The sequence below is a fragment of the Cibotium barometz genome, chromosome 46 (genome assembly GCF_041138505.1).
Source record: "Cibotium barometz isolate CiBa-2024 chromosome 46, ASM4113850v1, whole genome shotgun sequence".
Lineage (NCBI taxonomy): Eukaryota > Viridiplantae > Streptophyta > Polypodiopsida > Cyatheales > Cibotiaceae > Cibotium > Cibotium barometz.
The window spans coordinates 3,551,231-3,578,369 of record NC_141091.1 but is presented as its reverse complement, the minus strand read 5'-3'; the positions used below and the strand labels follow the sequence as shown (position 1 = coordinate 3,578,369).

At 42.1% G+C, this 27,139-nt stretch overlaps 1 protein-coding gene across 1 annotated transcript; it reads right to left on the bottom strand.

The window, feature by feature from the left end:
• Positions 1 to 18,334: 18,334 nt before the first annotated feature.
• LOC147611818 (protein ALTERED PHOSPHATE STARVATION RESPONSE 1-like) lies at positions 18,335 to 21,209 on the bottom strand. The gene is made up of 4 exons (XM_086783662.1): positions 20,195 to 21,209; positions 19,927 to 20,108; positions 19,614 to 19,837; positions 18,335 to 19,522 (listed from the first exon to the last, which is right to left on the bottom strand). Exons 1-4 carry the CDS (start codon positions 21,033 to 21,035, stop codon positions 18,583 to 18,585), a joined length of 2,187 nt encoding a protein of 728 aa, XP_086639788.1. The 5' UTR covers positions 21,036 to 21,209; the 3' UTR covers positions 18,335 to 18,582.
• Between the last annotated feature and the right edge of the window lie 5,930 nt (positions 21,210 to 27,139).

Genomic DNA, 27,139 nt, shown 5'->3' with positions numbered 1-27,139 from the left:
AGGTATCTCCTTTTACCAGTTGCTTCCTAGATTTGATATTTAGGGCCTTTAGGGTATGTAGATCCCACATGTATGATCCTATGCCCCCATCAAAGGAGGCTTACGTGGGAAGTGGTCCGAAGGCTTACGTGGGAAGTGGTCCGAAGGCTTACGTGGGAAGCCCTGAATCTATAAAAATCAGAGCTTCTCACCATGCAAGCCTTCAGATAGTGCACTTCCCTACCTCTGATGGGCATGGGATCATACATGTGGGGTCTACATGCCCTATAGGCCCTAAATATCAAATTTGGGGCCATTATTTTAAAAAAAATCCTCTCCCATGCATTGCATGATCGATGCTGACATCAATTTTATTGGTTTGCAGAAAATTGTGTATCTTGATGAATTTGCATCGAGGCAGAGTGGAAGATCTGGGGACCAAGGAAGGGTTCAGAACTCTACACTCAGGGAATAAATTCGCAAACATGCCAATGATGTGATAGTCTTTCACAAGACTTGCTCTCCGGGATATGCGGAGAACTTTTTGAAGATTAAAGCACTTACAAAGGGTGTTGCATTCAAACTTATTCAGACTAAATCAAGTTTGAAAAAAGTTGTTCTACTTCAACGCTCAAAGTTACTTTACTTGTTCTCGACTCAAAGGTCAGGGCCTTTACATTATGTGGTAACCCGTGGCATTGTTGTGGGGATACAAGATTCCACCGTCATCAAGACAAAGCTTGAAGGGTTCCATGTTTTGATTCCATCCATCAAGGCGTGGCTTCAGAGTCTGAAGAGCCTAGTAGTAAGAAGCCTAAGATATAACTCTGATGATTATGTAACTTTGATGACTATGTAATTTTTTATGCTATGAATGGAAATTTGGGTTGCAGAGTTTTTTGTTTAATACGTGTCTTGTAATGTATTTTATTAGATGACTCAAGCAAATAAATTCAAATTACACACGTAACTCAAATAAAAATTGTATCCATTCAAATTCGAAGATGCATATAAATCAACAAATTATATAAACTCAAATTAAAAGAGACTTATTTGCAACACAAGATAAGAGAAAAAAAATTTAAAGATATACATCGAGCTTTACATAGCTTTGGAGAATTACATTCATGCGAGATATACAAAAATAAAACTAAAGATCCTAGCCCGAAGGATCTCTCCAGCATCGCATGCGTCACACCAACATGTCCTTTTCACTAACGGTGACCCTCTTCACATGGACAACTGCAAACACCGTGTCACCAAAAATGTCCACTAGGTACGCCTTCGCAGTCTCCTAGAGTGCCTCTGAAGCTTTTCCTATCTATCGTGTAGGTAGTGGGCTTGATGCTGCGCAAACCCAGAACCTCCTATCATGACGGTCTTGCAGATCTTGCATGATCTCTCACACCACACATTGGAAGGAGAGCTTCGGTATGAGCAGGTTCACCGTCTTTTGGTATTTCCTAATCTCATGGGGAGAGCCACAGTGCCAGGCTTCCACCTACGCTTGTTTGCGATGTTGCGGCCATGGTGGTTGGACGGGGGGTACTCCACGTCCCACCTTGGGGGGCCAGACTCTCCTAGCAGTTTTGCGAGCCATGCTCTTGGAGGTGAGAGAGAGAAATGAAAGATGAGAAATGAGGTGAAATGAGGGTTACTTTTATACTTATAGACGAAAATTTATATATTTTCTAAATTAGCTCAATACATAAATTTGATACTTTTTAATTTTTAAAAATAGTTTTCCTTATCAGAATGAGCTCTAATTTTATGTGTACATAATAAGTATCGTGGAAAACCTCCTAGATAAAATATCAACCCCATCAGAGGTCTGTAGGGCCCTTGTCCAAAGGCTCATGTGTATAGACTTGCTATTAAAAAGAAGGCCTCTACACACGAGCCTATGCACAGAACAAATATCAGCCCATTATGATCTATGCACACCATGCGTCAAATTTTCTTGAAAAATTTAAGAAGATACACCTACACATGCACAAATAAAAAAGCACCTACACATGCACATGCACTTGTAAATTTTTTTCCACGAAAATATAAGAATATACACTGACATTAGAAATGAAGAAAACTTAAAATGTTCAAATCAATGGGCAAGTCCGGTACACAACATTGGAAACGAGGAAACTTAAAATATCCAAATCCAGTACATCACATAAAGTACAACTAGTTGAGTAGAACTGAAGAAAAACGTGAAAACACAAAACGATACACGAGCATTTACACAGCTCTTCAAACCATGTCATGGTTAAGGTTGAATGCATCACTATTGTTATGAATTCTACGAACAAGAGTGAGATCCGAGGGCTTGAGTGTGATGCACCGGGCATGGATGGCTAACAACTGAACATCATGCATGAGATCCACCAAGTAACTTTCAGCCGCCTCTCTTGAAGAGCAAGCAACGCTTGGGCTGACCATCCCTCCACATTACATGCTTGATCTCTTGAAAGTACTTGTAGAGTGATTTCCCCTTTGTAGATCCTGCAGTATTTCTCACACCAACCTCGAGAAAGGTGCCTTGGGTATAATCAACTCATGACTCTTCTTCTGGAACCTCCTAATTTCACGAAGAGTGATGGTGCCTGGTCTCCATCTTCTCTTCTTATACATAGGTGGATGAGTATTTCTAGCTGGAGCAGCGGGAGTAGCTTTCCTAGCTGGAGCAACAGGAGGAGCTTGACCTTCATCATTGTCAGTGTCAGTATGTTCACTAGATCCAAATGAATGAACCAGTATCTTGGAAGGCATCTTGTTTTCTCTTTGCTTAGTATGCACCATACTCACAAGCTAGAAGGAATGGAGAGAAATGGAGGAATGGAAAGAAATGAAAGAAGTGCCTTCATTTATAAATGGAACTTACTATAAGTTATTGGCACTTACTTTTAAAAAATATCAACACTATCAAAAAGTTATCCATGTTGACTTTAGTAAACACTTATTTTGAAAAAGTTATCCATGTTGACTTTAGCAAACACCTATTTCTTTAAAACATTGGATTGCTCCAATACTCTCATAAACATAAAATGTTATCAATATTTCCATTTTCTACCAACTCTCTCTTGGGTTGTCAACCATTCTGCATGATGTTCTTTGGACATGGTATTTTCATATCTTGCTTTCCTCACTTCATATATTGCCCTACGAACAGCTTCTGTATCATTGGATTTGGACTTTGTTAATTTGTCCTCATATCTTATCTCTATTATCCTATACCACCATTGGAGTAACTATCCCATAGGACTGGAATCATTGATTCCACCTCCATGTGCCGTTGCTTTTTGGAATCCGCATTGAGCTTACCAATGAGATTGCTCCATGCCCTGTGTAGACCATATCACCAAACTTCCTTGTTCAGCAAAGTATGGACCATGAGCCTCAAGTATGTGCTGCATTCAAAAACACAAGTTCCACAATTAAACTCAAAATATTACATTCACAATTTAATTGTAAAAATGAAATGGAGACCACTCTGACGACCATATAGTGTGTAATGCAATTTGAAGTCCATGCCTCTGTCATTGAGTTATGAAAGTTTACAACCGCCTCTTTAAATGCATTGCATCATCAGAATTGAATGTCATCTTTGTAAAAGTGGTACCAATTTATTAAGTGCAATCCACACATTTGCCTTTGCTATACGCGTCTGTCCTCCATTACTGCGATCAGGGACAGTCATGTGTAGTTTTTTCCATGCTTCGTACTTCTTTGGTTGTTTTACAAGCACCTTACCATCTTCATCTCGTGGTGGAGATAAGAATTTCCTAGCCTTCACTCCCCCAAAACACGGTTTGCATGGTAAATTTCCACTCTTTCTTGACTTTTTCTCGTCCTTTTTTATTTCTACTTAGCCCCGGTGCAATCCAACATCAGATAAGACTTGTTCTACCTTCTTGCATGTTGCATCAACATCTGAAGAAGCAACATGTAGGCAAAACACATGTACTCAAACACCAACTTCTCTATTATCCTTACTATGCAATGCAAGGTGCAAAAGTGTACCCTTGTTAAGGGTATTTCTAAAATAGGATCCCACTTAGGATTTAATGGCACCAACATTCCATTCCTTTGAACACATTGGTCGCGTGTTGGAACACCATGTTGTCCTGTCCTTGCAATCCATTGTTTCTTCCCATCCTTGCCTTTCTTTCTGGATTGCATGCAATATAAGCAAGGGAACTCAGCTGATGCTGAATTTTGAAACACCAAACATACATTTCAATGTTTTCAAATCGCCAGCATGATGCCATTCTACCTTGAATTCACCAAATCCATCGACATGCAAAACTTCACCATTGTTTTGCCGTCGTACAATATTTGGTATCTATGTTAAGTTTAAAAAAATCTTAAGTTCTGGTCCTCCTTTGGTACCTCAAATGCAACAAGCCACCATATTTTATTCTCCGATTGCACACTGAAATATTTTTGATGTTTTGAATTGATACTGTGATCCAACGCCCTATTCGTTAACGTCAAGCTAACACGTTCAAGCTTTTGGCCCTTAACTACTTCACTCTCATCAAGCTTCAAAACAAATTGAAGTTTACCTCTGCACTCTTCGACAGACATGTTGTAGAACTTTACCATTGCTGCTTGTAGCTTGCATACATTCAATACAAAGTCATTATCTACATGCAATTTGAAGGGCACTTCCTTTGATCCCCAGACTTAAGCATATGTGTATGTTCCAAATGCATCAGCTCACCAATTGTGTCTAAGACTTTTGTATTAAGATCTTTTCGTGCCTACATTACATGGAACGATTTAGGGATGGGCACCACCCGTCTCTTGTTAAGAACAGCCTTAAACCCTGCATCCAATTGCTTATAAATCATAGCATAGGATTCGGAGCTAATCCTTACCTTGTCACATATGCCTTGAGTATCTGTAGCTGTGAAGGTATTGCTTATCTCCTTCAAGCGTACTCTTGCAACATCATCACCAATGGTTTTGAATTTGGGGTTTTCCAATGCATACTTCACCGCACCTTTGCTTAAGACCTTTGCTTATTAAGACCTTTGCAATTGCGTCATCAACCTCTTCACTTGGGTTGGAAAACATATTCTTCATGTTTTCACATTGTGCATAGACCCACCGATTATATCACCCACTCCCTCTAGTCAACTCATGAACTGGTTTGAGCAACCTCACACGCTCACATGCTTTTTTGGTTTTCATTGAGGGTCCAAAAACAACAGTCTTTGCAAGCATTGCTGCCATCTTTTTGTTGTCCCTCTCCAAACCCTGCATTTTGCAATGCAGTTCTGCATTGTCTACCTCGACAACATGCACCACATTTTCTATAACATGCATCACATCTTGCAGACTCTGATACTTTCTCTGCTTTTCACTTAGTGATTTTGTGAGCTCCTTAATCCTTGCATCCATGCCCATCATGGTGCGCTGAATAGATGTGTAAACACTATAAGCTTGCATTGCTAGCATCCTAGTGTATCCCAATAACCCTGCATTACCTTCATACTTAATGAAAGATGTAATCCCACTAAATTGTGGAGGTCTTTGGATAATTGGATCGATGGATAAATACACCCCTCAACCCAAAGATCGACATGTTTTTTCCCTGCATTTCTGTCTTGTTGCATTATCTCTAATTGCTTTTTACTTGTTGCCGTTTTTTTGTCTAGCGATGCATACTCTGCCTCCAATTGGAAGTGAATGTCTCTCTTCTTGTTCTGGCCTACATCCTAAAATTAGCATTTGGACAAAACACAGCCATTAACCAAAAATTAGCTCTGGATAAAATACAACTATTGACAAAAAAAGTAGCTTTTATACATTTGTACAACTCAAAAATTTAACCAAAAATAACATTATTGAACACAACTTTAACCAGATATAACTTCAATATAATATAGAACTAAATCATAACTTGTAATCAAAATAACACACTTGTTTCACCCAAATAACACAGAAATAACATCATAAATGAGAAATAACATTATTGAACATAACATATAAACTTCAATATATCCTAAAACTAAATTATAACTATTGATCATTTCACACACTTATTTCACTCAGAAAATCACTAATAAACAATCTAAATAACACAGAAATAGTATTTTTAAACTCAACTATTATCTTTTATTTTACACATGACTAAATCACATTTAGAACAATAAGATGGTCAAAATAGAAAAGAAAACAAAATAACTCAAACAATATTAAACCATAACAAAACAACATAACAGATAACAAGATGGACGCTCCATTGCTCTCTTGTTCTTTGATTCTTTTACTCTCTTGTTTCCAAAACTAAATCATTACTATTAATCAACAATTATATTTCACACACTTATTGCACTCAAAAAATCAGTAAATGAACAATCCAAATAGCACAGAAATAACATCATTAAATTCAACTATTATGTTCTATTTCAGACATGACTAAATCACATTTAGAACAATAAGATGGTCAAAATAGAAAAGAAAACATAATAACTCAGATAAAATTAAACCATAACAAAACAACATAACAGATAACAAGATGGACATACCTCCATTGCTCTCTTGTTCTTTGATTCTTTTGCAGAGATTAATGAAGAGAAAGATGATTGAAGGAGAAGATGAATATGTGGTTCCAACTAAATGGCACCAAATAATCAACATACCCTTCAATTTCTCTATTATAGAAGAGAAGAAACCCCATGATTGAGAAGATCTAAACTCATTAATGTGGTTTAGGAGGGAAAGAAGCTTTTGAGCATAGCTACTAAAGAAAACAAACACATATTTGAATTTTCTCTGTACAAAGGAGGGAAAGTGAAAAACCTAAAGCAATATCTTATTAAAGCAAACTAAAATTGCCCTAAACTGAAAACCCTACTTTTCTTATTCTAAAAAATCTAAAGAAGTCTCTAAATGAAGAAAAATTTCATAAACCCATGTATACTTAATGAAAAATGACGAAAATTAACAGTCACACTCTTAGAGCATAAAGGTAGGCGTGGGTTTAAAAAAAAATCAAAAATGTGATGTCTATATCAAGTTATTTCGTTTTCTAACTTCTCTCATTTTGAAATACGTAAATGCAATCAATTTGGAAGGATTTAGAATCTAAAAAGTCATGTGGGTATTTAAGAGTGTCACATCTTAGATGCTTCACATTTTTAGCTCAAATAGAATATTATTATTTAAGATTTGAGAATTTTGAGGACAGGTGGTTCTAACTTTGGACATCGGACAGTACTACAATAAAATAATAGGTGAATCTCTTTTAAAAACAATACAAAGAGATCTCCTTGATTCTACAAGAACTAATATTATAACATTATTTTAGAACCTTTTTTCTAGAGAGAGAGAGAGAGAGAGAGAGAGAGAGAGAGAGAGAGAGATAGAAGTGAGAGAAACCTCTTAAGGGGTGTCGGGACTATGGTCCTACGGAAGTTGAACCCTAGCATAAGTTAATAGCTTTCGGAGTCTCGAGAGTATTATTAGTGCTAGCGGGGTTCAGGGGTTAATGGGTGTTAGGGTTTGGTCGATGTGTGTACACATCTAAGTTAGCATGGCTCTTAAGTAAGATGGGCGGCCGGGCTAGGAGGTGTGGACACAGGCCAGGGTTTTGGTATAAAACCCAACGAGAAACCCTAACTCGTCATTATATGGTTGGGAGGTGAACCGACTTCCACCCTCTCTTCTTCTCCACGCCTAGGCTATGGCGGCTTGAGGAAGACGTAGCCGTAGCGGAGGCGTTATACTGGTATCAGAGCCAGCGACGTCAGGCACGACCTGCACAAGAAAGAGCTCGACGCTGCAGCAAAAGAAACGAGCGCAGCCCTCGCCCGTACGGTGACTTACACGTCTGCGCCTGCGTGAACAGCCCACAGCGAGCGCCGCCGTCGCCGCCTACCCATCGTCCGTACGGCCATCACAGCGGACGCCAAGGCGACGACCAAGGCAGTCCGGCAGTCCTAGAAGGCGATCGGTGAGCGATCGTTGGCGCGCCGTTGGTGAGCGTGCGAGAATTCTCCCTTACTTGAGTGGCACAAGGGGGAGGCTTCACCATCCAAGGAGTGGGGTTTTGAACCCACCACCTCAAGCTCCAAGGCAAGTGTGCTAGCCACTTCACCTTTTCACTTGTGTTGTTCTTCTCTTCAAAAGAACTCTACTTATTCTTTCAAGGGAGGACACAAACTACAAGGAAAGTGACACAAACTACAAGGAAAGTGACCTTTTCACCTTCAACTTTCCTTCCTTCAATTTGTGAGAGGAGTTTTCTATGCTCCAAGTTTGGAAGTTTTTGGTGGACGGATCTTCAACGACATGCTACATGCAACACACTTTTTTGCATGCATGTGTTGATTGACGACTCGAGTGGTGATTTCTTCTCAATTTTCGTGCATGCAAGAGGAATTCTTCTACGACGCTTCAATTGGAGTTCGCTTTTGAAAGTAATCCGTTCTCTATTTGTAAGCACGTGCATACTATGGCCTCAGCGGAACCGTCTCATGTTCACTTTGATTTTGAGAATGATATGCCTGATGTTAGTGAGGCACGCCCTTTGGGTGGTGGTGTGGGTGATTCGCGACAGGCCGTTGCGCCTGATCAGGATGCCAACATGACCGATGCCGAAGGGGGTGCGAGTCCACTAGACGATTATGGTTTGGTAGACACGTTAGAGTTTGGGCGTCTCACTTCAAGGGTAGTTGCACTTGAGCGCACTATAACAAATGTCAATACCAATCTCACAAACATGAGCACGCTTTTTACTGAATTTATGGCACGTTTTGCAAGTGGATCGGCGGCAAGTGGAGGGCCTATTCCGATAGTTATGCCTCCTCTTGTTCCAAATCCTACAGTAGAATCTATTGCACCCTCTCCAATGCAGGAAGGGGCTATGTTGAAAAACGTGAAGCCGCCTGTGTTTAAGGGAGAAGAGCGCGATCGTAACAAGGATGCGGTCCATACATTTTTACACAAGTGGACGGACTTGCATCGCTTACGCCGCACTCCCGCTGCTGTTATGGTCACTGAGACAAGTCTCACACTTGAAGGTAAAGCCTACAAGTGGTGGATGAGTCTACCTATTGAAACTCGCCCTAAGACTTGGGAGGAGTTTGCGGCAGCTTTTAAAAAGGAGTTCTTACCGCAAAACGAGAAAGATCGGAGTTGGACAGCTTGGGACAAGTGCAAGATGGAAGGTCTTACACTTAATCAGTATGTGTCCAAATACCGTGAAGTTATTCTCAAGCTAGACGGTTTGGACGACTTTCAAAAGGTTCGTGGGTTTGTTAGAGGCCTTGATAAAGAATATCAGGCAAAGGTTAAAACCCAGTATCCTAAAACTTTGGAAGCGGCTATCCAAAGTGCCCTTATCTTTGATGACACCGTGGATAAGAAGAGCATGGATAGACCGGCAAAATTCAATGGCTCGCAATTTAATGCTAATAAGCATAAACTTGCCAGCAATTCTACTGAAAACACAAAGAAGTCTAAAGGGTCAAGTGGTCCGTTGTCTCCACAAGACTATGAACGGGCCAAGAAGGAGAAACTATGTTATCATTGCTTAGGTAGTGATCATGAGAAGAAAAATTGTCCACAGTTACCTCGCAAGAATAAGGATAAGGTCAAGGAGAAGGCTGTACACATGGTGCAAACGCTTCCCTTGGATGCTGATCCTAAGTATTCTGTGGTAGAGGTTTCGCACACTGCCGAGATGCATGAGTGTAATCTCATTGCATCTATGTGGCAAGAGATAGTTGGACCACATGATTTGGTCCGTATGCATGGCTCCATTTATGGTCATCGAGTACGTATTCTCATTGATGATGGTGCCACGCACAATTTCTTGAACTATGCATTAGTTAAGAAATTAAAGTTGCCGGAGACAAAGAGTTCTCATCGTTGTGTGGTGTCCACCATTCAGGGGGATGATCACGATGTGTGGGATACTCTAGTACGGCAAGTGCCTGTGTTTGTGCAAGAACACACTATGGTTCTTGACTTTCAAGTGATGAATATGTCTCGTGCGGATGTCATCTTAGGACGGGAGTGGTTGTATGGGTTAGGGTCATCACTCAAAAGGAGTTATGAACATAATACGTTTACATTTGAGGCCAATGGTAAGCATGTTTTACTTATTGGGGAACGTGATGTACCCCCAACACCACTCATATGTAATGCCGAACTCTCTTTTTTGGAGCATAGTAATCAAATAGAAGAAGTCTATTTTTGTTATTGTGTGTCGCAAACTAGTGGGTTTGATGTGCATGATGTTTCTTCTTCAAATGAATCTTCCTCAGCGATGCCTTCTTTCTCTTTACCTTCTTCTAAAATCTCTTTAAATAATCTTAAGCAACCAGTTAATGCTTTGTCTTTGCCACAACTGTTACAAGAATTTAAAGATATTTTTCCTAATGATTTACCAGAGGGTTTGCCACCCGAACGAGCTTTGCCTCATCGCATTGATGTCGTTCCGGGCACCAAACCAATTAGTAAGCCGTCGTACAGGCTTAGTACGACTGAAGCAGCTGAGGTGGAACGTCAGCTTGCTGACTACCTTAGTAAGGGCTTCATTCACCATAGTGCTTCACCATGGGCATCGCCCATTCTTTTGGTGAAGAAAAAGGATGAATCCATGCGCATGTGTGTGGATTATCGCCCCTTGAATGCGGTAACCATTAAGAACAAATACCCGCTACCTAAGATAGATGAGTTGTTTGATCAACTCAAAGGTGCGAAGTATTTTTCTAAAATTGATTTACGTTCAGGATATCATCAAGTGCGTATTAACGCTGATGATATAACCAAGACTGCGTTCCGGACTCGCTTTGGACACTATGAGTTTTTGGTTATGCCGTTTGGGCTTACTAATGCCCCGGCAACGTTTATGACGCTTATGGATAGCGTACTAAGGCTGTACTTAGGCAAATTTGTCATTGTCTTTCTTGATGACATTTTGGTCTATAGTTCGACTTTAGAAGAGCATTTGGAACACTTACGAAAAGTTTTTCAGTTACTACGCGAGAATGCACTTTACGCGAAAGAAAGTAAGTGCGAATTTCTCAAGGATAGCATACAATACCTAGGTCATGTAATTTCTGCAGACGGAATTGCTATGGATGCTAGTAAGGTTGATGCTATTATGCGATGGCCAACACCTCGAAGTAAGGAAGAACTTCAAATCTTCTTGGGAATGGCAGGATTTTATCGCAAGAATGGTTATGCAAAGATTGCCGCTCCCATGACTGATCAATTGAAAGGTGCGGCAATTACCTTTCAATGGTGTGAGAAGCAACAACGTAGCTTTGATAAGCTTAAAGTTGCTTTGGCTACGGCTCCCATCTTGGCAATTGTGGATCCTCAAAAACCATTTGTGATTGAAACGGATGCCAGTGCTAAGGCAGTGGGTGCGGTTCTCATTCAAGATGGTCATCCTGTTGCCTATGAGAGCAAGAAGCTCAATCGTGCTTAACAAAACTACTTAGCTTACGAGCGTGAGCTCTTTGCCATCATATATGCCTTACAAAGATGACGACATTACTTATATGGTGCGCAATTCGAGATTGTTTTTGATCACGAAAGCATAAAGTGGTTTATGAACCAAATAGATTTGCAGGGTCGAAAGGCCAGATGGGCTGAGATCCTTCAGGAGTATGATTGCAAGCTACGCTATACGTTACAATATTGTAGCTGATGCTTTGAGTCGTATGCCAGAGATTAATTCGCCTGTTATTCACAGAGTTGAAAAGCGAATTGTTAGAATCTTTACGAGGCAAATGCAAGCAGGATTCAACATACTCGAAGGTGTGGAATCATGTTCAAATGAGGGGTCCCTCTCACTCACAACACAGTAGTGTTCCCAGTTCTTCCACACATGGTTCTTCTTTATCACAAGATGAACTACAGCGATGGAAAAACTTTTCCATCGATGATGGATACTTACTCCACAAGGGGAGAGTTTGTGTTCCATTGGACTTAGACACTAGGTGCCAAATTCTTTTTGAGTGTCATGATAGTCCAAGTGTAGGTCATGCGGGCATTCGCAAAACGTATGCTCTCGTAAGAAAGCATTTCTATTGGCCTGGACTTCACAAGGATGTTACTGACTATGTTCTGCAGTGTCAGAAGTGTCAAGTGAACAAAGCAGAATGTCTTAAAGCTGGCGGGTTACTGCATCCATTAGAGATTCTCGACGAAAAGTGGGAAAGTATCTCTATGGATTTTATAACGGGCTTGCCCACAACGAATCGTGGACATAATGCCATTTGGGTAATCGTGGATCGATTAACCAAGCTTTGTAGGTTTGTGCCTACTAAGAAAACAGTTACAACTCCAGAATTGGGACGCCTTTTCGTGGAGAATGTTTACCGACTTTATGGCTTACCGTCCAATATTGTCAGTGATCGCGATCGCAAGTTTAACAGCCATTTTTAGCGAGCAGTATTCAGTAAGCTGGGTACTATGTTGAACCTTAGTACAGCTGATAATCCGCAGACAGATGGTCAGACTAAACGGGTTAATCAAGTGCTGGAAGATATGCTTAGGGCATATGTCAGCAAAAAACAATCTGATTGGGAGTCTTATTTGCCTATTCTTGAGTTTGCTTACAATAGTGCAAAGCATGTCTCGACAGGCTTTAGCCCTTTCATGTTGATGTATGGTTTTCAGCCACGTTCACCAGTGTCGGTGGGACTGGCGAATGAGAAAATTAGTCAGGTTAAGGATTTTATCCAAGACCATATGGATATGTTGCGCCTTGCACGATTAAATGTTCGTCAAGCGCAAGATCGTTACAAGAAGTTTGCGGACCAGAAACGTAGGCCACTTCACTTTCAAGAAGGTGATTGGGTGTTTCTGAAGGTACCAGAAAACTCCACCAGTTTAAAAACGGGTCCCGTACCAAAATTGTCGCCCCGATTTTGTGGACCGTTTAAGATACTCAAGAAGGTGGGCCCAGTAGCCTATAAACTTGAGTTACCAGCACATTCCAAGGTTCATCCCATCTTTCACGTAAGCCGTTTGAGGAAACGCCTTATGGGTCATGAAAGGCCGGTGGATGATTCTTTCTTGGTAGAATATGTGGAACCTCCAATACTGCCTCATGAACCAGAAAGAGTATTGGATTACCACATGTTACGTACTCGCCACCAAGTTCGGAAACAAGCTCTTATCAAGTGGAAGGACCGTCCAGAGGAAGGCTCCACTTGGGAAAACATTAGTGTGATGAGGAAACGTTTCCCCACTTTTGTTTTCGAGGACGAAAACTCTTTTCGAAGGGGGGAGTAATGTCAGGACTATGGTCCTACGGAAGTCGACCCTAGAATAAGTTAATAGCTTTCGGAGTCTCGAGAGTATTATTAGTGCTAGCGGGGTTCAGGGGTTAATGGGTGTTAGGGTTTGGTCGATGTGTGTACACATCTAAGTTAGCACGGCTCTTAAGTAAGATGGGCGGCCCGGGGGCTAGGAGGTGTGGACACAGGCCAGGGTTTTGGTATAAAACCCAACGAGAAACCCTAACTCGTCATTATATGGTTGGGAGGTGAACCGACTTCCACCCTCTCTTCTTCTCCACGCCTAGGCTATGGCGGCTTGAGGAAGACGCATCCGTAGAGCGGAGGCATTATAAGGGGCAAAATGGAGAGTCCATATTTCTCCTAATGTTATTGTAATGATTTGATGTGGATTAATATTCTACATCCACAAAGCAACAAAAGAGAATAGAAGAGAGCTATGGATGTTTGTGTTAATTATGTTAATGATTTCTTTTAGTGAAGGTTTGGTTTTTTAATATAATATTATAATTTGGTTTAATGTTGTATTTAATACTACTACTGTGATTAAGTTTAATTCACTATTGAACAAAAGTTTGATTCCATGTTGTGTTGAATATGTGATTAAGTTGTCAATGTGATTAAGTTTGTTTTTCTATTGCAATTAGGTCAAACTTAATGTTTTGTTGTGCTCGAGATCTATAATGTTATTATTAAGTTTGATTCCATGATGTGTTGAATATGGGTAATGTTTTAGTATTATGTTTAAAACATACACTTCCAGCTAGATACTAAGTGAAGCCCCACTCTACAAGAGGACTTAAGTCTCATTGATGCTACCATCAATGATGCAACAAGAAAGAGAAGCAAGAAAAAAATATGTAGATCCATGGTTGGATGGATCAATTTATCCACATGTAGATCCATGGTTGGATGGATCAATTTATCCACCTGATCCTCTTTCTCAACAACCTCTCCAATTTTCACAGCTAACCTTATTCATAAGTATGATTTTAAGGGAAATACAAGGTTATTGGTGTATACTAGGAGGCTTGCAACCCAAGCCCATAGTATTCACACATCCATCCAATGGATGTTAATAAGCAAGGAAGCAAGGATTGTGAAACTTAATAACTCACTATTAACCAAAGAAAAGAAGTGTAATAATTTGCAAGATGTAGTGCATACAATGCAAGTAGATAATTCTCAATTGTCTATAAATGTGCAAGATTTAGATAATAATAATAAAAAAGGAAATAATGCTAAAGAATACACTTTCATTTGGACCCACACGACACTAAAACAAGAGAGGCACGTGAACATACATGAATGCTCAAACCAATCCAAGAATTGGTCAAAGGAAGTGGGAAATATAGGCATCCAGTCTTTCAGAGGGGGTTACTTAAGGTGCAATGTGTTGTATTTGATAACTTTAAATCACTTGCACTAGAGTTAAAATTATCAATGTGTAGTGTTCAATGTCATGCATGATATTTACTTTAAAGTGATTTGTCATCGTATATGATCAAATAGTACGATGCAAGCTCAACCTTTTAATTTTCAATTGAGCATGAAACGTGATCCAAGCAATCTTTTTTAAAAAGAAGGCACCAATTCACCAACCTTTACTGTTGGGGGGGGAGTCTTGCAGGGCTCATATGGAACCCAAAAAAAAATTGTGGTGCATGGTCCACTCATGAGCCCCTACATCAAATTTCATGCCATTCTAAGAAAGTAAAAAAACTTAAGATTTTTGTTGTACTTTGTGCTCATGACACATGATCACCTTGTAGGAATACTGCAAAAGATTCTCAAGGTCATAGATTTTGAGTTGTTAATTGTCATAAGGGATCTTGTACTAGACACATAAAGCTGCAAAGGTAAAGCATCAGGTGATGACCAACTAGTATTTTGAAAATCTCTCTCTCTCTCTCTCTCTCTCTCTCTCTCTCTCTCTCTCAAGTGTGGTAGATTGGTTAGCTCATTTCCCTCTTGAATCAAAGGTCTTGAGTTCAAATCTTATCGGATAGATGAATTTGGTCTCTTGGGATAGTTTCCTACGACGTTAAAAAGTTCTCTTCTCTTCTCTTCTCAAACACACACACACACACACACACAAATTTTAGTCATATGTGTAAAGCAAAAGTTGGACTTCATAGTAGTTTGTTATCAGCAGTTTCTATGGACACTCTAACTAGAGCACAAAGTGCCCAGCTACTAATAGTTCTCATCTCTTCCATGTTGATGACGCTTAGCATGGCATCAACAAGGGGAGATAATGGCCACCAAAAGAAAAGAGATGTATAACATCATTAACAAGTATGTTTCTCATGATCTAGTGAACCAAAATGTCATGGGCACAAAACTGTCTTTCTTATAACGAACATTAAATGTGGGAGCAGTTCCACTATTGTAGTGAGGCTCACACAAGATCTAAGGTGGTTTGTTAGGCCTACCCAGTAATCCCTCTGCCAACTCGTGAGAGGCCAAGCCATCAAGAGGGTACTAACCATGAGATAGAAACTTAGGCCTTGAGAGATACTAGAAACTAAGGCATTGATATGAATTATTGATGTTGGAAAAAAAAATGTGTAGCTTATATATAATAAAATTATATTCACAAATAAGGGATTTTCCCTATATAACTTTTCATAATGCACCCCAAAATCCTAAAGAGAATTGGCAAGTGCAAGTTTGGAGCTAACACAAGATGGCCATCTAGGTGAGTTTAGGAAACAAAAGCAAAAGAAAACATATATAGGTTTGCAATCAACTGACGTGAAGCCCACCTTGACAATGTGGAAGCATAGGGCTTAACAACACAAAATAATAATGAAGCACGATCAAGGTCTTCAGGAGAACATTTTGATATCTCCATGATCGACACAAGAGGGGGGGGGGGATTTGTTGGTAAATATAGTACGTGAGATGGTACATGCATTCAACAAAAGCCTTTTTTTGGAGCTACACATTATATAAGGAGACTTTTAATTCTAAGAGGTGAAAAATTTTGTACAAAAAGGGACACTTTAATCACCTCAAATTTTACCAAAGGGGAATATCTAGATTATAAAAAATCATGTGTATAGGTAAGGGGTATTCTAATTATCCCTTCACCACATGCATTCAACAGAAGATTTTTTATTTTTCATTATATAAAGAATTTTTTAATTCAAAAAAGTGAAAAAAATGTAGATAAGGGATCCTTTTATCACCTCACATTTTACTAAAGGGGAAAAGGGGAATCAATAAATAATATGTGAGATGGTACATGCATTCAATAAAAGATTTTTATTTTTTTGGGAGTTACACATTACACAAGGAGTGTTTAAATTCAAAGAGGTGAAAAAAATTGTACAAAAGGGATACTTTAATCACCTCGAATTTTACAAAAGGTAATATCTAGATTATAAAAATTCATGGGTACATGAATTTAATCACCTCAAATTTTAATCAAAGGGGAATATCTAGATTATAAAATTTCATAGGGACTCCTTCTGTAATGTGAGATGGTACGTGCATTCAACAAAAGAATTTTATTTTTTTCCATTTTGTAAGGAGTTTTTTTAATTCAAAAAAGCGAAAGAAGTTGCACATACGGATACTTTTATCACCTCAAATTTCACCGTAGGGGGTATTATTCCTCCAACGTATATGCTAATATTTGGTCTAATAATCCCTTCAACGTATATGCTATATATATTTGGTCTTCAGAGTAATACGGACTAATCGTACACTTATTTGATCCAAAGTTATATCGACTCCGACTTCCATTCAACATTATCACCAAGGCATATATTAGTGACCACACTAACGATACGGTGATTTGCATTATTAAATTTAAAAAAGCTTTTAGAAAATAAATTATATATTAAAACCTCAATGAGGAGTTTTTTTTTTCAATGTACATCGACGATTATTGTGCTAACATCTAATATATATGGAAGGGACATTTTTAATTTACCTGAGAAGCTACCTATTATTTATAAAAGGGGAGAGAGAGACCCACCCACATGTACGACAGAATACAGTAGCTCTCACATTTTACGGCCTTCCATTAGAAAGGCTCTCAAATTCGTTTTCTGTGCAATGCTAGTGTATTTGCTCAAAAAGTTGACAAATTACGAGGCTTCACTTTGTTCAAACTTTGTCGTGAGAACCCAATACAGTTTCACATGTACACCTTGTTGTTTCTTTGTGCATCGAGGATACGCCTTTGCACAATAATCTACAAACCAACATTTTATTAAAAAAAACCTGAGAATGCTTGTCAACTCCCTACAAACCAACATTTTATTAAAAAAACCTGCGAACGCTTGTGAACTCCCTACAAACCAACATTTTATTAAAAAAACCTGCGAATGCTTGTGAACTCCCTCCCTAGTCCTAACCCATTTAGGACTAAATATATTTACAAAATGTGCACAAACAGCATAATGATTAAAGTTCTCTACGGAATAGCTTTAAAAAGTGTAATATATGTAGACTCCAGAGATCACTCTTGGCTTCAAATATGTCAACACCATCTTGGTAAGTTTAGGTCGAGAAGAACAAGGCACCAAATGTGGCAACGGGACTAAGACAAGGTTTGATTTTTGGAAGCAAGCATTGACCTTTTCTTGTTATATTAGATGGCTATTATCATAAACATGGAAAAAAACACCTTTTAAAATTACAAAATCTTGATTTAATATACTTCACGCCATCAAACAAAGATTTAACACATTCTTTTTGGAAAGGAAGCCGTTGCAGGTTGTTCACGTGAATGCATTTCCAACCAACGATTCACTCTTTAGTCAATCGTACTACGTGGGTATATGTAGATAAAAGGATAGTAAAAACCAATTTCATCTCCGTCAGAAAAGTTGAAATGGTGTGAAACATTGTTTAGACAGGTTGTCGTTACTCCTAAATTCTAATATGCCAAGCTAAATGGCAGAAAACACCTCAATCATAATAATACGACATACATTAGGAACGTTACAAATACGACATACATTAGGAACGTTACAAATACTCATACGCAAAGCAAAATATACTCGACCGTTTCCAAGAAATCAATTAACACATCTGTTTTGCCTTTTGAGAAAAATGTTACACAAAGGAGCTAAGAAATTTTATTTTTTTAAAAAAAACTTGGAGGTGATTACTAATAAGCTACCATTAACATCTTGTCTGTGTGCGATTGATTGGCATGGTGGTGGGGGTCAGTCGAAAGCTGGCTGCCTTACTGATGAAGGCGGGGTTATACAGGGGCTCAAAAATGCATGCGGCAAGGGGCTATGTACCGATGCTATCTTATCGCAGGCTTGCATACAAAAAGAAGACTAACAGGGACAAAACAACCATCACTCACTCAGTAGTGATCAGTGGAGTGGAGTACTAGGCCAGAGTGGCTGGTTTGGTGGTAAAGGGTTTGGAAAGCCTGACCGCAAACGGCTGAGAAGCCGGTCATGGCCTCGAAAACGCCAGGCAGGCCCGTCTGCAAATTGTTCATGGTCAAGACACGTGTATCCTGCACGCACTTAGCGTGCTTCAGCCGCTCATCCTCCAACTTCTTCCTCAGGCCCTCCACAGCCGCCTTCCTTTCCGTGAGAGGGTCCCTCGCCCCTGCTAGCGAAGCGGCAGTGGCGGAGTAGTCCTCATTCACACGCTCGGAGTCCGTGCTCATGCTCTCGTCATCCATATCCTCCATGTCGGACTTCTTGCTGATAGCATGATGCGCAACTACTAGTGGGGGCGTGCGAGCGGCGGCCTCCACCTGCTTCCTCTCCGCAGTGTGAAGACTCACAATCTTCTTCTCCAGCCTCTTGGTCAACCGCTCCACTTTCTTCTTCTGCTTCAGCTCCTCCGTCTGCTGCGTGACCAGCGCGTGAACTACCGCTGCAAGGCTCTTGATCGCTTCCGACGCGACTTTGTCGGGCAGCCTGTCCAGAGCCTTCTGCCACTCTTCACACAGGCTGACCGTCCTAGGCGTCGGAGGCTTGCGGGGCGGTGTGGACTCCTCATTGGCCATGAGCTGATCGTTCTCCTTGTTGGCCTCGTCCACGTCGATCTCCATGAGACTAAGGCGTGACCAGCCGTTGAGGGCCGTCATGTACTCCCTATGGCTTGACACCAGCTTGCAGAAGCACTCGTACCAGTTGCTCAGCTCTTTCTCCAACTCGACTGTCGCGTGATGGTGATAATCTGTTGTGGCCTCGTGAGTCACCCAAGAGTCCAGGTTCTTGAACTGAAGCACAACTTGCTTCTGATGCGCATGGCACTCATGCATCGTCCTCCACATGTACATCAGTCTGCATAGACAAAAACGTCTCTCAAAGAGAATTAAGTAAATGGGATTAAGCGGTTTGCAACCTTGCATTAAGTAGCAGGGAAGAGACTAACCCTTCCGCCAGCTCCACCAATTGAGGATAAAGCTCTCCGTCCCGCATCTTCTTGACCGCTGCAGTGGTCGAATCCACTCCTTGAGAAGAGACGAGAATTAGAGAATGCAACCGCTTGATGGCAACTCTCGTTTTGTCAACCACGTTGAGGTCCTCTCCCTTGGCCTCTTGATGCCTCAACATAGTGCATTTCTTTTGATGCTCGCTCCTCAATGCCTCACCGGCCTGTAAATCAAATCATAAGATGATTAAATGGAACAGCCCCATTTTTGGTAGCCATGGTTTTCACATTCCTGTAAATGATTGTAACAAACCTTCACTTCGTTGGACAACTTTTTCTCCCACGCACAAAGCCTCTCCAGGGTGAGAGCGTGGCTGCCCATTAATTCAGCTTCTGCACTGGACACACTGCTGATATCATCGGTTGGGGCGAGCGGATTCTTTGACCAATTCCACGTCAACGCGCTGAACACGTTCCCGGAGAGGGCATTGCTAGCTGACATTCAAACCTCAAACTATTTGAAACAGACCTTCACAGGAATTGATAAGGAGAACGGCATTTAAACAGCAGCAAGTACTCACTTTTTCTGGTGTCGGGGAAGTCGGTCATGAAATGGCCCTTCCGCGTCTCCAGCACCTTAGAAACGGCAGTTCCACACGCCGACGCCTTGAGGAACCGGTCGTCGAGCTCCTTCACGATGTCCAACAGATCCCTCTCGCCGCCTACTCTCACCATCGTAGCAAAGTCGCGGTTGCTTCTCTCCCATTTGGCGAGGGCAGTATTTTGTCGCTCGAATTCATCTTCAAGGTCGGGAAGGGTGGCGTCATCTTGGTAGCCGTAGTAGCTTCTCGTGTGGTGCTCTTGGGAGGCTTTGCTCTTGCGGTGGTTGTGTTGGCTCTCATGAATGTGGAAAGGAGGGCTAGAAGGGCGAAAAGGGTTAAAGATGTCCCAACTGGATTTCTGGGGGGAGGGTGGGGGAGGGGTGTCACTTGCCTTGTCGGAAGAGGAGGCAGGGGACCAGTTGTTGCCCCTTTCACGTTGGCTTGGGGAGGCCGCTGTTTCTTCGCCCGGTGCTTTAGAAGGAAAGCTGGAAGCCCTCTGCACATGGCCAGCAGTGTTTTGGAGGCTAGGATTGGCCGATGGAGTCAAAAGAGGGGGAGGTGGAGGCGGAGGCTCAAGCTGAAGGGAGGTTGCTGCATTCTGCGAGCTGAGAGTACTGCGGGGGGTGCTTGCCGCGTCCTTGGCCTCTCCTTCCGCAAACTGGCGCAGGGCAGATCCTGTGTTTCTCAGAGAATGCAAGTACGCGCAGTGGGCCGCAGCAAACGCTTGGCGTTGTAACACCGCCTGCTTCATGAAGCGCTTGCGGGCCCGGAACCTTCTCACAACGTCGCCATCGCCAGGCCTGGAGTTTATACAACCCATCACTTGAGGAATGTTTGCGCGAGCAGGCAAGCTCTGCGATATGCTACTGGCGGCTATCCTTGCTCTCAACCCAGCGATTTCACGGTTGTACAGTGCACTGAGATTTCTAAGAAAGCCTTTGAGCAACGAAGCGGGAAGGGAGAGTTGCTCTATTTGCTATAACTACTATTAGTTGAGAGGCCATGGTCCCCCATAGACCTTGACACTTGTCTCGGCAGGGCCACTGGGGGAATTCAGACGAGGCGCGGACAAGGTGACGGACACTGCGGCAAACGTTTTGTCACTAGCTGTACGAATGAAATAGAGCTTGGCCCTTGGGTGGAGCTGCGAGCAACTGAAAGGCCCGCTTCGTCCCTTCTCCGCTGCTGGGTCTCGGGAAATGAGCCCAGCATTAGTATCATGATTAAGATCAAATTAAATAGGGTTGGCAGAAATAAGGAGCACCTGTGGCAATGCAGCGTCCCTCCGCCTGCCCAAGGCCGCTTTTCGAGAATGAGACATTTACACACGAGCCCAACGGTCATTCCCTCATTTACACCAGCATTCCTCCAATTTACACCTGCGTGCCGTTCCCCTGTAAGGCTGAATGCCGAAAAGGCATTCATCTGACCCCCCCCCCCCCCCCCCCCCCCCCGGTTGGGCAGACGACCAAGATACGTTAGTCTCACGAGTCACGACTCACACCCCCAATTGTTTGGTCGCGAGAATTTCCTTGGCTTTTGTTCTTTGTTTTGGGCTTTGCCCTCACCTAACTCCACACATTTTACCATCTTTTTATTCCTGTTTTACACCAGTGCGGCCCCCCGCTGCCCTCCACCACTGAAAAACGCCCGCCTTTTTCTTGCCCTGACAGTGACACACACTTTCCCGTTCGTCGCCACCCGAGAGAAAAACCAAAAAGAAAAGCCAGCAAGGACCTAGATTGTCAGGACTCCGCCTCGTGCCGTAGCGCCGCCACCCTCCACACACCTCCTCGTAAGAATGATAAAAAGATTATTATCATCACATTCGCCAAACCGCCCTACAGATTACTAGGTATTTTGTAAAGTGTTCAATCCAAAACCGTAATACGCATCACCTGCCAAAAATCTAGTCAACTTTCCAGCGTCATACTTTTGCCTCCTGAAGCAATTAGTGTCAAATTTTAACTTCAAAGTTCACACCAACGAGAATGATCCTCATTAATATCATATCGAAACGCCTTGTAACAAGATATACTTGTCGAACTTGGCTCGGGAAAAGAGATGCCATTGTTCTCCATCAAATGGTGAAAAACCTCCAAATATTATGGGAAGTATTTTTTGTCAACTTTGCAAACCTATACTCCCAATCCCTAATTTCGAAAGAGCTCCTGCAATCCACATCACTCTCAACCGCCGATGGAACACCACCTGGGATAGGAAAAAATAGTATAACATCCTCAGTGAGCTGTGGAGCACACATATCGACCCCAAGAAATCATGCCTAGCATGGCTGACAGTCTATAGAGCCATATGGACTCAGGGCAAAGCAGCAAAATTTCACATCTCCGTTGATCAATGTGCAAGATGCGGCCTACCGGAGGACGACCTCCACATCTTCATTCAATGTACGCACATTTCCAACACATTCAAAGAGCTGCACTCCACGATTCTGATGTGGGGTAAGGATGTCAACTGGAAGAATCTAATGCTAGGGAAAAACATAGGATGTTCAACAGCACTTTGGAATGTTATCATATGTGAGTTTCTTTGGCACGCTTGGCTGCAAAGGTTATCAGCTACATTCAACAACTCTGAAATCAAGGGTCCCCCTCTCACAGTTTGTTTAATCACTACATGCAACAGGTACTGGGCTAAACAAACCCAAGCCCTCTTCAATCTGGAGAGAAGGTTATTGCTCAAACTCCAAAAGAGAGCTTCAGACTACACCCTGGAAAAATTAGAAAAAACCAGAGATAAGATTCTACTCATCCTATCCAAGGATAGAGCTCTTATAGAAGCAATCAACATGCAACAGTAATCATACCTCTCTCCCATAGCCCAAGAGTTGCAGAAGAAGAACGACATACAGACAGGAACCAGGGACCATACCAGACAAACTGAAGAGAAAGATAAGACAAAGTGACCTGTGTAGCAGCCGTGAGGCACCAGCTTCCAGGAAGATCAGGTCCTGCCGGCCTACTCCCTTCATCTGCTAGCTACCGCCGGTGGGTCCTCCATTGTCTAAACGCGGGCGCCACTTGCAAGGTCGAAAGAAGAAGACGAAGACAAGGCTGCATGTTTCTTGGAGAGGCTGTAAGCCAACAAGAGAGATTTACCGAAATGTCACTTTAGCTTATCTGTGTGGGTCCTCCATTGTCTGAACGTGGGCGCCACCTGCAAGGTCGAAAGAAGAAGACGAAGACAAGGCTGCATGTTTCTTGGAGAGGCTGTAAGCCAACAAGAGAGATGTACCGAAAAGTAAGAATGCATGGACACGTGCAAGTGCATGTTCAGTGGCCACGTATAAAAAATGCATGTGCATGTTGGACACGTGGATCAGCTTTTCTACACGTTGTATACTGTCTCCTTCCTCCTTCTTAATATAATCTGCCTGTTTTTTGAAAAAGAAATAAAACTCTGACTTTATAATAATTTGAAGTATTAATGACTAAAAAATCTTAGAACTTTCAAACCCACAACTCTAAAATTTGTAGCTAATTTTTAAATTTTAACAGTACAAAATATATTATACCTAGGTTTTTTGCACACATTGGGACTTGGTTCGAGCACTTCGACTCAGCTCTTTACAGCCCTCCCCTTAGGGCATCCCTATGCAAACCTGTACCAAGAGGTTTTAAGAAAGGGGACCTGGTCTTGCTTTACAACCTCAAGGAAAACAAAAGAAAGCTCAAGCTAAGAGGAATGGTTCCTTTCAAGATCTATGAAATGACCATGGGAGACACTAAATGGAGTCTAAATAAAAGGATTCCTCAATGGAAGCAAACTTAGAAAGTTCTATGGACCTCTTTTCCTGTGATGAGCAACTACAAGTCATCCACTTAGCTGAGGAAACAAGAAAAAAGGAGAGTGAAAAGAAGAAACAAGCTTGAAAGAAGCCAAGGCTCGTGGAAGAAAATGTAAAACTAAGGAGAGGCATCATGCTTGTCCATATGGCTATAGTGGTTAATGATGACAGAGAAGAAAAAGTGAAGCCTGCAAGGTTTTGCTTAGACTTCAAGATAAGAATATAGGCAAACTTGCAATATTAGCCATAGGAGCAGGAAGGAACTTGATGTCCTATGAGACTTGGATCTCATTAGGCAACCTACAAAGGCATTAGTACAAACTAGTACCCTTTGCTTCTTTTGTCACATGCGGAAGCTCTAGGAGTCTTCTTTCAGTCCTAAACACCATCTTGGAACAACCTAATGCAAAACGCAAGCAAAGAGAGATGGAGAGAAGAGACAAAGATAGCTAAGTTTCAGTATATTTTGTAGTACCAAAAGGTGTACAAATCTTGGTCAGCCATAGTTGTTAACCCATGTGACGGACATTGAGACGTACTATGTTTTACGTCATTTATTTAAATATTCTGAGTTATGGGCCGGGCTTGTCGGCACCATATGTTAAGGATAAAGGGATTGGGTGATCGCCGATGAGAGGCGCACCTTGAATGTCAGTAGGATAAGGGTTAGGATCGACCGGCCATGTATGGGTGCCCAAGTGTGAACGGCCAAGTCACCTATAAGAGTCAAATGTAACCCTAAAATCCTTATTCTCATGTGTTGTGAATACAAGAGTGCTCTTGCCTTATCTCTTTGGTTTCCTTCTCCTGCGTGTGTGTGTGTGTGAGAGAGAGAGAGAGAGAGAGAGAGTGAGAGAGCGATCGAGCGCACTGTGTAGCGGCACGGCGGCGGCGGCGAGGCGGTAGAGCGGTGGCGGCTCCTCCTTCACAGCTGCGACGCGGGAATCCTTCAAGGCGGCAGTTAAGCGGTGAGTGACACACCTTTTGCATTCTGTTTTGAGCTTGCCTTCCTGGTTGTATGCTTGCAGCCATTCGTGGCTCGCATACGGTGTTCGGCAAGTCCCTAGCTACGACTTGTGCGGCAAAAGCGCACATTTTTAGCGCCGCTGCCGGGGAGGTGCCCTGCATCAAGCTCCAGTTTGCAGCTCAGCTGCTGCTGAGTGAAGTTTAATCTACACTGCAGAAAAGCGACTGTGTGTTTGTTGTTTCTGTGTTTTGCAATCTGTCTTTTGTAATTTGTCTTCCGCATTTCTGTTCCTTTTGTTATTTTTTCGCTCCGCGCGTGGGCGTGCGTTCTATTATCTGGTTATCTGAGTGCGGGGGAATTTCTGAATCCCCAGATCTGTGCTGTGTGCGTGTGCGAACTGCGCCGCGGCCAAGGTTGAACACTAAAGAAACCCTAGAAAACTTATCTTAAAAAAAAAACAGAAAATAAAAATTTTTTAAAAATAAAAAATAAAAAATAAAAAATAAAACTTTAGTTTTAAAGAAAGAACCAAACGTGTGGAGAGGAAAGATTTTCTAATTGGAGAAAAAATTTTTGAAAAGAAAGAACCCCAATTGACCCACAACCCACGGCCCCGGCCGCGGCCTCGGTCTTTTGATATATATATAGGAGAGTGAGCCTCCATAGCTTTCTTTCAAGTGAGAGCTTATGGGAAGTTGTGCCCTATATGTAGCCCACTCCCCAAGGAGTAAAGTGAGCATGTGGGATAAAGCCCTCACCCTTTCCTCCACAAGCAAATAGGCTTTCGCCCCTTCCCCCCAAGGAAAACAGACTATTTTGAGGACTACATGAGCTCTAGATAGGCGAACACGGTGCTATAAAGCACACTAGGACCCTTTGAACGATACGCTCGTTTCGAGCTATCACACGCCCTAGTCCAGGTTCGACCATAGGTAAGGGGATAAAAAACGGGTTAAAAACAATCTAAAAACAAGTAAAAACGGGGTGCGAAACACCTAAGAAACCACTTGTGTGAGTTTCAAGGGTAGTTACCAACGCACGTAGGGTACCCACGTCACATGCATCTACGTTCTGGTCGGGTGCTAGAGCCTGAACCACTAGAAAGCGTTTCAGTCTACGCAGGCTCACACCATCCCTCCACGTTGGCATCTTGGCCTTCGGCTAAGGGAGTGCAACCCAAGATCCACGAATAGTGGATAGTGACTCATCCTCTGACTCAGAAGCCATGGAAGGGCACCCTACCAAGAACCCTGAGGAGACAAGCCAAAACATGCCAGTGTGGGCCCCACAACCCAGATCTAGCATGTCTAGTCATCTAATAGAGACCTTTAGTAGAGCTACACGCTCTGAACATGCGACAAGCGAAGTAAATGAGGAAGGAGGGGTAGTAGATTCGCCGTTCACATCTTATGTAGACCCTACCCTCCCAAAGAGTGTCCATGTGGATATTCTACCCACTTCGTTTAATGAGGGCCCTACTGAGCTACCACATTCCGATGCTCTTCCTAAAGTAGAGGTCCCTAGAAGCCAATCCATAAGAAGTGACATTGCGTCCACTTCAAGAGAACCGTTTGGCACACCAAGTCTAGATGGGATATTTCTCAATGAAAATTGGGAATATGATCTACACACAGAGACTCTAACGGACCTATACACGGGTTACACATACCATGTAGGTTGGTTAGAAGTCCTACGATCTACATCTAGCGCCACTAATCTAGAAGAGCAACAGCAAATGATATGTGAGGTTATTCATAGAATTATCCAAATTGAGAGGCAAAATAGGGGAGTGGACCTAGTTTCCACTGGTGGCCCTATGAGGTTTTTGGATACGGGCAAGGCCAAACAACCAACCCTATCACAATTGGAGACTCCCTCGGTGAGTCCCATAGACCCTTCATATGTTGTTTCGCCTGGAGTCTCAATGCAAGTTGAGCCCACGAGTAGTAACTTTAGCTTTCCAACCTTGGCTCAACTTTCCATTAGGGAATCCGCAATGCCTACCCCAATGATGAGCATAGCTGAAAGTGCACCTGTTACCGCTGTAGTTAGTACGACACCGCTACCTAGTGGAACAGTATCTACAGCAGTGCGTGCCAGTGCCTATCAACCATATGTACCTATCGCTACTCATGCTCATGTAGCTCCT